Genomic DNA, 12,535 nt, shown 5'->3' on the forward strand with positions numbered 1-12,535 from the left:
ATGTAAATATGACGGTCAGATTTAAGAGAGTGTCCCCCTATTCTATATCTGTGCTCCCAGTTCTAAATTCTCCAACCAGTGTAAATATCTTCTCAGCATCTATCCTGTCAAATCCCCTCAGAACCATGTGTATTTCAATAAGATCACCCCTCATTCTCCTAAAGTCTAATGAATAAATGCCTAATCTGTTTAACTGTTCTTGATAAGCCAACCCCCTCATCACAAGCATCAGCCTAATGAATCTCTTTTGAACTGACTCCAATGTCAGTACATTCTTTCTCAAATACTGGGACCAAAACTGGACATAGTACTCCACATGTGGCCTCAGCCACACCCATTACAATTGGAAGAAGACTTCTCTATTTTAAAATTCCAACCTGCTGGCAGTAAAGAGCAAAATTCGATTTCGATTCTTAACTATTAGCTGCATTTACCTGCTAACTTCACGGTTGATGCACAAGAACTAGATCCCTCTGAGCTACACTTTATTTGGAGTCTCTCTCCATTTAAATAATAGAATGCCCTTTGATTCTTCCAACAAAAGTGCATGACCTCACACTTACCTACATTACTTAATTTACCAAGTTTTTGCCCTTTCACTTGACCCCTAGAACCTCATGGTTTTCATTGTCGCTTATCACAGAATCATAGAGCCATAGAGATGTACAGCATGGAAACAGACCCTTCAGTCCAACCCATCCATGCCGACCAGATATCCCAACCCAATCTAGTCCAACCTGCCAGCACCCGGCCCATATCCCTCCAACCACTTCCTATTCATATACCTATCCAGATGCCTTTTAAATGTTGCAATTGCACCAGCCTCCTCCACCCTCTGCATGAAGAAGTTGCACCCAAGGTCTCTTTTATATCTTTCCCCTCTCACCCTAAACCTATGCCCTCTAGTTCTGGACTCCCCCGCCCCAGGGAAAAGACTTTGTCTATTTATCCTATCCATGCCCCTCATAATTTTGTAAACCTCTATAAGGTCACCCCTCAGCCTCCGACACTCCAGGGAAAACAGCCCCAGCCTGTTCAGCCTCTCCCTGTAACTTAAATCTTCCAACCCCAGCAACATCCTTGTAAATCTTTTCTGCACCCTTTCAAGTTTCACAACATCTTTCCGATAGGAAGGAGACCAGAATTGCATGCAACATTCCAACAGTGGCCTAACCAACACCTTGTACATGACCTCCCAATTCCTGTACTCAATACTCTGACCAATAAAGGAAAGCATACCAAATGCCTTCTTCACTATCCCATCTACCTGTGACTCTACTTTCAAGGAGCTATGAACCTGCACTCCAAGGTCTCTTTGTTCAGCAACACTCCCTAGGATCTTATCATTAAGTGTATAAGTCCTGCTAAGTTTTGCTTTCCCAAAATATAGCACCTTGTATTTATCTTAATTAAACTCCATCTGTCACTTCTCAACCATTGTCTCATCTGGTCCAGATCTTGTTGTAATCTGAGGTAACCTTCTTTGCTGTCCGCTGCACTTCCAATTTTGGTGTTGTCTACAAACTTACTAACTGTGGATTCTATGTTCACGTTCAGATTGTTTATATAAATGACGAAAAGTAGTGGACCCAGCGCCGATCCTTGTGGCACTCCCTTGGTCACAGGCGCCTACCAGCCTTTCCTTTCACCCTGACAGGAATATACTTTCTCTGGACTGTCATTATCTCATTTCTGAAGGCTTCCCATTTTCCAGCTGTCACTTCACCTGCGAACATCTGCCCCCAATCAGCTTTCGAAAGTTCTTGCCTAATACCCTCAAAATTGGTCTTTCTCCAATTTACAACTTCAGCTTTTAGATCCGGTCTATCCTTTTTCTATCACTATTTTAAAACTAATAGAATTATGGTCGCTGGCCCCAAAGTGCTCCCCCACTGACAGCTCAGTCACCTGCCCTGCCTTATTTCCCAAGAGTAGGTGCATCTTCTGTCGTAGGTACATCTACATACTAGATCAGAAAATTGTCTTGTACACACTTAACAAATTCCTCTCCATCTGGACCCTTAACACTATGACAGTCCCAGTCTATGTTTGGAAAGTTAAAATCCCCTACCACGACCACCCTATTATTCTTACAGATAACGGAGATCTTCTTACAAATTTGTTTCTCAATTTCCTGCTCCTCTTATCTCTTTTTGTAGCACCAGACAGGATTTGTAAATTACTACCAGGGCCCATGACATTCCTCCCTTGTTTCCCTCAATGGCACCAGGGGGCAATATGCTAGCTTGGTGTCACATCTACAGGCACAGACTCAGCTGACTACTCCCTCATTAATGAACCCCTTGTCACTATTGCCCTTTCATAGTTCTTTCTACCAGTCTCAGTAGCTGGGCCATCTGTAGTGCCACAGTCTTGGCCCTAGCTGGTCTCCAATGCCATTTTCCAATGTCAAGAAATGTTTTGCAACAGGAGATTCCCTCACTAGCTGCCTGGAGCCCTCCCTCCCTCACGCAGTAACCCACCTCCAGGTGCCTGCACCTAGTTAAGATGTGTGTTGAAACAAACTATCTACGACAGCCTCAGCCTCGTGATCGCACCATAGCAGCCCCCAGCTCCTCCTCCACCCCCAAAACCTGGAGCTCAAATTTCACAGGCCACAGGCACCTCTTGCTCCAGGCCACCAGTGCTACCTAGGATTTCCCACATAGCGCAGGATGTTCAGACCACAGGCATCAGATCCCTAGCTGCAGTGTCAGCAGTTTTCATCCGGCTTGTGGCATTGTGGTGGCCAGCCCAAGTCAAGTCAACACGTTAACTCTGACTAACTGCTGACTCTGTTTGGAGAGTTAATATCCCCTACCACGACCACCCTATTATTCTTCGAGCCTCTCTTGGCCTCTCATCCAAACAGAAGCAGCTTGAGAGCAGTGGGTCTTACAGCAATAAATGATGTTATGGAGGTGCCAATGTTGGACTGGAGTGGACAAAGTTAAAAATCATACGATACCAGGTAGATGGACTGGTAGATTAACTCAACCAGAACTCTAGCAACAAACACATGGAGTTAGACCCCATCTACCACCCCCTGAGAAAAAGAACAGGAAATAACATCACCACAGGAAATGACATCACCAACCCAAAGAAACCCAAACATATAAATAAAAAGCAGGAATCACCAGCAGTGCTTTGCCTGGAGGCTCATTGAAGATGTTACCTAGTTATGGTGGCAAAATTTCTGGAAATGAACCTTCCAGCTCAGCGAGCAAACCTACATCCAGAACCTCAACTTGAGCTACAAATCTTCTCAAAACTCACTAAGAAATTGGGAATGTCAATTCTCAGAATGGAGAGCAGAAATTGTTGGAGGCAACGTGGGCAGTGTCTGTGAAGAGGGAATTAGAGTTACCATTTCATGTCTACTGAGCAGACTCAGAACATCAATTCTATTTTCATCATTGAATTCCTACTGTGTGAAACAGGCCATTTGGCCCAACAAGTCCATAGAAACCCTCCAAAGAGTAACCCACTCCCTTAACTAATGCACCTAACCTACATACTCCTGAACATTGTGGACAATTTAGCGTGACCAATCCACCCAACCTGCACATTTTTGGATTGAGGGAGGAAACCAGAGCACCCGGTGGAAACCCATGCAAGCACGGGAAGAACTGGCAAACTCCCCACAGACAGTTGCCCGAGGCTGGAATCGTACCTGGGTCCCTGGGTACCGTGAGGCAGCAGTGATAACCACTGGGCCACACCACTGCACAGTTATTACCAGACCTGCAGAGTTTCTCCAATAATTTCTGTTTTTGTTTCAAGTCTTCAGCATTGGCTGTTCTTTCTTTTATTTGCATTATTGTAGAAGTAGAGGAGATTGTTGGTCAGCAGAACCAAACCTCCCGAATTTAAAAGATCTACATGTAGATTGTTGTCACAAGAATACTCATTTTCAGAGAGTATGATAACTTGTACAATAGATTTTCACCACTGTTGCTGCATTTAATTGGTAATGTACCGATTTCTTAATTAATGGAGAAGGTTGAGATTAATCTAAAAGCAGGATGGAAATCTAAGTATGTCATCATTGAAATTATTTGGAGAATTGGGTATTAAATTTTGCTAAAGGGAGACTGGAAGTGTAAGATTTTTGTCTTGTTCTCATCAGAACTAGAATGCAAATAACAGACTTTTAAAAAGAGGCACCAATTTTTGATATCATGATTGGCTTAATCTTATTGTTCTGGTCACTGCCTTTTTTACCTCACATGTAGTACATCGTGAACTGTGACAAAATCCATCTATTGCCTCACATTTCTTTCAACATGGGAGGGAGGACCTATTTATTAAAGGGTGAAGACTACATTATGAAGGTGAGTTTTAATTATATTGTATATGAATATTTCAGTGTGTGAATATGTCTATGTCTGAGTATATACGTCTGGATATGTAAATCTCTGTGTATGTGTATGTATATGTCTCTATGTGTGTATGTTTATATCTGTGAGGGGTATGTGTATCTCTGGGTGTATAAATGTATGTTTGTGTGTGTATGAGGGTATGTGTGTTCACATGTGTATGCAGGTGCATATGTGTCTTGTGTGTCCATGTGAACCTCTTTGAGTTTTTCTGTATATGTACACATTTGTACATGTGCGCGTTTGTATATGAGCATATATTTGTGTGTGAGGAACAGCAGTCAGGGAAAGGTTGCTGAGCTCAGTGGAACTTAAGGCTTGGACTGTATTTGCTTCAATGCAAGAAGTATAAGGGATAAGACAGTCTGATCATTAAGTTTGCAGACAGTGAAAAAGATTGGCAAAAAAAAACAGTGGGATATAGATGGATTGTAGATTTGGCCAGAGAAATGGCAGATGGAGTTTAATGCTGACAAATGTAAGGTGATGCATTTTGGAAGATCAACGTCAGGTGCAAATTATACAATAAATAACAGAACCCTTAGGAGCACTGATATACTTAGGGATCTGGGTACATAGGGATTCCTGAACATATACATAGGGATTCCTGAAGAAGGTCTCATGCCCGAAACGTTGATTCTCCTACTCCTTGGATGCTGCCTGACCTGCTGCGCTTTTCCAGCAACACATTTTCAGATAGGGATCTGGATATACAGGACCACTGATCCCTGAATGTGGCAACACAGGTGAATAAGGTAGTCAAGAAAGCATTCAGCACATTTATCTTTATCAGGTGGAGCATTGAATACAAAAGTTGCAAATTATGTTACAGCTGTACAAAGCTTTAGTTAACATTCCAAAATATTGTGTGCAGGTTTGGCTGTCACACTGCCAGGAGGACACGGATGCTTTGGAGAGGATACAAAGAAGGTTTACCAGGATGTTGCCTGGTCTGGAGGGTTTTAGTTATGAGGAGAGGTGAGATTGTTTTCACTGAAAAGGTAAAGGCTGAGGGGCAACCAGATAGTGCTCTACAAAGTTATAGTTAGGGTGAATAGTCAGAGGCTTTTTCCTAGAGTGGAAAGATCAACTACAAGAGGGCACAGGTTCAAGGTGAGAGCGGGAAAATTTAGGGGAGAAGTGTGGGGAACATTGCTCACACAGAGCGTGGTAAGTGCCTGGAATATACAGACAGTGGAGGCGATGGAAGCAGGTACGTTAGCAAAGCTTAGGGTGTGTCTTGATGGACACGTGAATGGGAGGCGAACAGAGGGATAGAAACCGCATATGGGCAATAAGTAGCAGGTCTAAATAAGGATCAGAATTGATGCAGGGGTGATCTGAAGGGGCTGTTCCTCTGCTAGATTGTTCTTTGCTCTTTATCAATGTGTTTGTGTGTGTGCATGCATTTATATTCTGACCATTTTACTGATGTTGGGACTCATGATCAGTTAGGGTGAGCTGAGTCCCATGTATATAAGCAGGTAATTCCAATGAAGTTCTATTGTCCTCATGCAAACAATGAGAAAGGGGACAAGACCCCTTGGTTATTCCAACCTTCCCATGCCATTGTGATATCCTGCACATAAACAGGATATCTACTCGGAGAGGTGAAAAATCAGATTAAAATCCCAGGTCAATGGTCCAGATAAAAGATGCAGGGGATACCTCTTCCAAATATCTGATCCAGGAGTTGACTCTGGCCCTGAATTGTGAAGGGCTGTGACAATGTGGAAGAGATTTTTTTATTTCAAAAATATACTTTATTCATAAATACTTTGATCTATACAACTGGACATGCAGTGCGTAAGTAAACATTCCATTTCTTTGCATACCGAAACAGAGTAATCATTCCTATTTACAGGTCGATATGATTACATTTTGAGCTGAGGTGTCAGCGGAGCCCAAATGACTGCGTGGGCCCCCTGTTCTTCTTAGGCAGGCAGATGTTACACGGTGGTCTTTCCTCACCGCGCCTTGGCGGCAGCTGCCCCAAGCTTCAGCGCGTCCCTCAACACGTAGTCCTGGACCTTGGAATGTGCCAGTCTGCAACACTCAGTCGGGGTCAACTCCTTCAGCTGGAAGTTCAACAGCTTTCGGACCGCCCAGAGAGCGTCCTTCACTAAGCTGATGATCCTCCAGGCACAGTTGATGTTCGTCTCGGTGTGCGTCCCAGGGAACAGGCCGTAGAGCACGGAGTCCCGCGTCACGGCGCTGCTCGGGACGAACCTCGACAAACACCACTGCATTCCTCTCCAGACTTCCTCTGCACAGGCACATTCCAGAAGGACGTGTGTGACAGTCTCTTCCCCCCTGCAGCCGCTTTGAGGGCAGCGTGCGGTGCAGCTGAGAGTCCAGGCATGCATAAACGATCTCACAGGTAGAGCCCTTCTCACCACCAGCCAAGCCATGTCTTGGTGCTTGTTGGAAAGTTCTGGCGATGAGGCATTCTGCCAAATGGCTTTGACAGTCTGCTCAGGGAACCTCTCGATAGGATCCGCCCTTTCCTTTTCCCGAAGGGTCTCAAGGACACTACGTGCTGACCACTTCCTGATGGACTTGTGGTCAAAGATGTTTTTCTTCATAAACTTTTCCACAAAGGACAGGTGATACGGAATGGTCCAACTACTCGGAGCGTTCCGCGGCAGCGAGGCCAGGCCCATCCTTCGCAACACCGGGGACAGGTAGAACCTCAGTACGTAGTGACACTTGGTGTTTGCATACTGGGGATCCACGCACAGCTTGATGCAGCCACACACAAAGGTGGCCATCAGGGTGAGGGTGGCATTGTGTGTATTTTTTCCCCTGTTGCCCAGATCTTTGTACAGTGAGTCCCTTCAGACCTGGTCCATCTTTGATCTCCATATAAACTGGAAGATAGCCCGAGTGACTGCAGTGACACAGGTTCTGGGAATAGGCCAGACCTGTGCCACGTATAATAGCAATGACAGTGCCTCACACCTGATGACCAGGTTTTTTCCCATGATGGAGAGTGACCGTAGCCTCCATCTGCCCAGTTTCTGTCTCACTTTGCTGACACGCTCCTCCCAAGACTTGGCGCACACCCCAGCCCCTCCGAACCAAATACCCAGCACCTTCAGGTGGTCGGTCCTGACGGTGAAGGGGTTTGAGGATTGGTCGGCCCAGTTCCCGAAGAGCATGGCCTCGCTCTTGCCTCGATTTACCTTGGCCCCCGAGGCCTGTTCGAACTGGTCACATATGCACATCAGTCTGTGCACAGACAGCGGATCTGAGCAGAAAACGGCGACGTCATCCATGTACAGGGAGGCCTTAACCTACAGGCCCCCGCTGCCAGGAATAGTCACCCCTCTCAGGCTCGCATCCTTCCTGATGGACTCGGCAAATGGCTCTATGCAGTACGCAAACAAGGCAGGAGAGAAAAGGCAGCCCTGCCTGACTCCAGATTTGACTGGAAAGCTATCTGATTCCCACCCATTGATGGAGACTGCACTGACAATGTTGGTGTAGAGCAGTCTGATCCAATTGCAGATTCCTCCCCAAAGCCCATTTTGGAGAGAACATCTCTCATATACCTGTGTGATATTCGGTCAAAGGCTTTCTCCTGGTCCAGGCTGATGATGCAGGTGTCCAACCCGCTATCCTGCACGTAGGCGATCGTATCCCTGAGGAGTGCGAGACTCTCAGCGATCTTCCTGCCCGGCACAGCACAGGTTTGGTCAGGGTGGATCACCGACCCCAGAGCAGACCTGACCCGCTTGGCGATAATCTTTGACAGAATTTTGAAATCTGCATTCAACAGTGAAATTGGTCTCGAATTTTTGAGTTCCTCCCTCTCCCCTTTCCGCTTGTAGATGAGGGTGATGATGCCTTTCTTCATGGATTCACTCATGGTACCTGCCTGAAGCATATTGACATACACCTCCAGCAGGTCCTGGCCAATCAAGTCCCACAGAGTGGAATAGAGCTTGACCGGTAAGCCGTCGCTTCCGGGAGTTTTATTCTTTTCGAAGGACTCTAGGGCCTTGGTCAGCTCGTCCAGAGATAGCGGCTGGTCCAGCCTCCCGCGTGTTCTGTCATCTAAGACCTCCTTGATAGAGGACAGGAACAACTGGGAGGCCGCGCTGTTGGTCGGCTTCACATCATATAGACTGGCATAGAAGGATTTACTGATCCTCATGACGTCGGCCTGAGATGACGTTATCGAGCCATCTTCTTCCTTCAGGCTGCTGAGCACAGAACTCTCTTTGTGCACCTTCTGGAAGAAGAAACATGAGCACGTCTCGTCCTGCTCCACCAAGCGGACCCTGGACTGGAAGATGATCTTGGAAGCCTCCGAGGCAAAGAGCGAGGCTTGCTGGCCCTTCACCTCCTTGAGGTCCTCCGTGACATTGACCCCCATCGTCTGCAGCAGTAGCAGGTTCTGCATACTTTCCTGGAGCTGGAACAGTTTTCCCCGCCTCTCTCTCACCTCCTGAACATCTTTGAGGATGAAGAACCTCTTGATATTCCCTTTTACTGTTTCCCACCAGTTCACTGGGGACTCAAAGAGGGGCTTCACGGTTCTCCAACCTGCATAGTCCCTCTTGAGCTCCTCAATGTTTCCCGGGGTCAACAGCTTTGTGTTCAGCTTCCACGTTCCCTTACCAGTCCTCTGCTTGCCCTGTAGAGATGATGCTTTTTGCCAATCAGAAACACATCACCCTCTTGTCATTGACCTTTCCACCCCGGGAAAAAGCCTCTGACTAGCCACCCTATCTATATAATGGTAGCCTGTACTATCCCTACAGAAAGAAGCACAAGCTGGCATTGAACATAGATCTGATTATACAACCTCAAATTTGCTTTGATGTATCTTAGAGCCTTCAATGAAATCATAAATCCATGCTTCTATTCAGAAAACTATAAAGCACTGATTTATTAGCATAGATGGAAGCCTTGGGCAAATTCCTGGCATTAAGATTGTAATGCTTTAGTACATATTAAAAGTCAGTTAACTTTAGCAGTTTTGCTAAACATGGGAATGTCATGTGCCATGCTGTTGTTTGTGATGGGGGAATTGGTGGACTAGCGGGAAGTTACTACACATTTTGTACATATTTTCTGCTGTAATTAAGAAGAATGAAAGGAAAGAAAAAAGCCCATCTGTTTGAGTCTTTTAGTTAGATCAAAGAGACACAAGGACTGATCTATGTTCCTTGATGTTTACAGGAATCCCAGTTTGGAGAAGATGTCTGCACAGTTACTTTTTCTGGACTTGATATCCCCCCGCCTGCTGGCCCTGTCTGGATCCTGGGTGCCAACTTTATTGGTCGATATTACACTGAATTTGATTACAAGAACAACAGGATAGGTTTCGCCACTGCGATCTGAACCAGACATGTGCCAGGTTGCTTGAGTTAAGCTTTGAAGAACATGGATCACTCCACCGTTATGGCAACCCTTTCCATCACAATGGTTTTCTTTTGACTTGGGCTCCATCTGACCAGATTAGCGGCTTTTATATCAGGAATCTTATTGTCACTGATATTGGCACTGGTGATGTCTGGAATTGTCAAATTAGAACACCTGGAGCAGGAATGGGATAAAAGAAAATCCAATCTGCTCCTTCCACAGGCGAGCACAGTCTATGTTATCATTCTTCCCCTTTCACTATATCTTTACACAAGCTTTGGCTCTATATTCCTCAATACCTATAGCTTGCAAAATTCTACACCTTCAGCAGCTTCCTGACTTCTCACCTGAATGGCTTTATTCTGGCTTTTACAGTTAAGATCCATTTTCTTAGTTTCCCTCAACAATGGGGGGAAAAAAAATTCTCTCTCTTCTCTAGATTCTTTTCAAAATACTTAATATCTACAATGGGAAAGTTCTACAAAGAAGCAAAGTCATCAAATATTCAACCATCTCCCCTCACACAACCTTTCAAAGTGGATGGGCTATTGCCCCCCGGACATTACTTTCATCTTCCTCCAGCACAAAAAATATTGCATCCCATTATTTCAGTGGGTAAAAAGTCATCCAAATATACAACATTGACATGGGAGTATTCTTGTGACACAGTGAGTAATGTCCCTACTTTCTGGGACAGAAGATCCTGGTTCCAGTTACACCTGCCCCGGACATATGTCATGATGTATCAGAACAAGTTGATTTTAAGTATCTACAAAATGGACGGTCCAGAAAGTGTCCCTCAAGGGGAGGCAGTGATATAGTGGTAATGTCACATGACTCATAATACAGAACTCTAGGCCAATGCCCTCGTGATATGGATTTGAATCCCATTATGGAATTTTGGTGGAAATTATTTCCAATAAAAATCTGGAACGAAAAGATGGCTTAATGATACACACGTCAGTACTGCCAATTGTAGTAAAAACCCACCTGGTGCACTAACGGAAGGAAATCTGTCATCCTCACATGATCTGGCCTACATGTGGCTCCAGACCTGCAACAATGTAGTCAATTCTTAACTTGATAAATGCCCTCATCCTGTGAACAAGTAAAAGAAACCTGGTTCATTAAACCAGTCTCCACAGGGAGTCCTTGATTAATTATGTTCTTTTCGTTGTTATCTCAATCTCAATTAAGCATGTACCAAGCTCCTTTCCCGATGCATGAATCATGTTTACCTCAACTACTTTTGCTAAGCAAAGCATCCATTCAAACTTGTATTCAAACTATAGTTTCAACAAATTCAAGGGAGAATAATATTGTACATGTTTTCGAGATCTCTCCTTGGCAGCCTTGATATAATCTGATATAGTAGTTGCTAAATTGGCTGGTTATTGATGCCAAACATGATATATCAATAATGCATTAATTTCTCCTTTTATTAAATTAACAAATGGTCTAACCTGAATAAAACAAGATTCATTCTCTTTGTGCATATTTTAGGTGAGGCAGAACATTTTCCGTTTCTGTCTTCACAAAGGAAGGGACTGTTATGGGATTACATTGAAAGAGGAGAGGGTGTATATGGACAGAATATCACTAGATGGAGAAAACATATTTAAAAAAGGTTATCATTTCGGAAAGTTACCAGCAGATAGAATACATCATAGAATGCCAAAAAGAATAAATAACAGAGATGTTCATAGGCTATCAGTCTTGATTGGATGGTAGATTAGCATTGGAGGATTGCAATTATTGTATAGTGTACAGCAGGCCTGTCAGGTTCACATTAATGGTGGGGAGGTCATTGGAATCCATTACCAGGGACAAAGTAAATTTTCCAATTGGGAAGGCATGGGTTAATCAAAAGTACAGATGAGAAAGAGGTATTGGTGTCTATAACATAAATTCTTAAAAGTGGGAGGATGTGCATTTAAGGTGGTTAAAATAGGGTTGCTTGTGCTTAGAAATAGAGGAATACAGTATAGAAGCAAAGAGATTGTGCTGGAATTTTATTAATCTCTGGATACACTTCAGTATTGTGAATAAATGTGGAAACTGGGAAAATGTGAACACATTTAAGGAGATAGAGATCAGCGGTTCAAAATCCTGGAACTCCCTCCAGAAGAACACTGTGAGTGCCGCTAAACACCTCCTGGATTGTAATGGTTCAAGAAGGTAGCTCACCATCACCTTCGTAAGGGCAATTAGAGATGGGCAATAAAAAGGTGGACAATGAATCACAACATAGTCCCTGAAGGAATTAGAAAAAGGAGGTTTAATAAGATGCTACCAGGGATGAGAGACTTCAATTAGGAGAAGAGGTTTTTAAAAATTAGGATTTTTTAATCCTCAGAACAGAGACAGAGACAACCTAATAAAACCTTCAAACTGATCATTAGAGGAAGTAGAGAGAAAAAAAACAATTCCCTTTGATGAATGTAAGTAGAGGTTGGATATTCAAATTTCTTGGGTAAAATATTCAAAGGGCAAAAGAGGAAAATTGTGTTCATTCAAAGAATTGTCAAGATCTGAGACAATGGGCTTGGAATCTGACTCCATAAAGAGAGTGGGCAATAGTTGAAGGAACTTCCAGGGTAATGTCAAAACAAAGGCATACATGTGTCAATGCATCATATCTCTTTCAAAAGGTGAGCATAAGCATGAGGGGTTGAATGGCCTTGCTCTATACCATACATTTCTATGGTTCCACGATTCCAGTCACCAATGTCAGCAAACCATTTGACAAGTCAGGCATTGCATCACCAAATCCAGGGAGTCGT

The 12,535-nt window shown here is 44.1% G+C and overlaps 1 protein-coding gene across 1 annotated transcript in view; it reads left to right on the forward strand.

Moving 5' to 3' along the window:
• The window catches only part of ren (renin), a 46,782-nt gene extending 36,680 nt beyond the window's left edge, over positions 1–10,102 (forward strand). The window contains exons 8-9 of the mRNA XM_060845069.1: positions 4,236–4,334; positions 9,570–10,102. Of these exons, the coding sequence (XP_060701052.1) occupies positions 4,236–4,334; positions 9,570–9,731 (261 nt within the window). The 3' untranslated portion in view covers positions 9,732–10,102. The remainder of the gene's footprint in view (positions 1–4,235; positions 4,335–9,569) is intronic.
• The last annotated feature ends 2,433 nt before the right edge of the window (positions 10,103–12,535 follow it).

Source organism: Hemiscyllium ocellatum, chromosome 26 (genome assembly GCF_020745735.1).
Source record: "Hemiscyllium ocellatum isolate sHemOce1 chromosome 26, sHemOce1.pat.X.cur, whole genome shotgun sequence".
Taxonomy (NCBI): Eukaryota; Metazoa; Chordata; class Chondrichthyes; order Orectolobiformes; family Hemiscylliidae; genus Hemiscyllium; species Hemiscyllium ocellatum.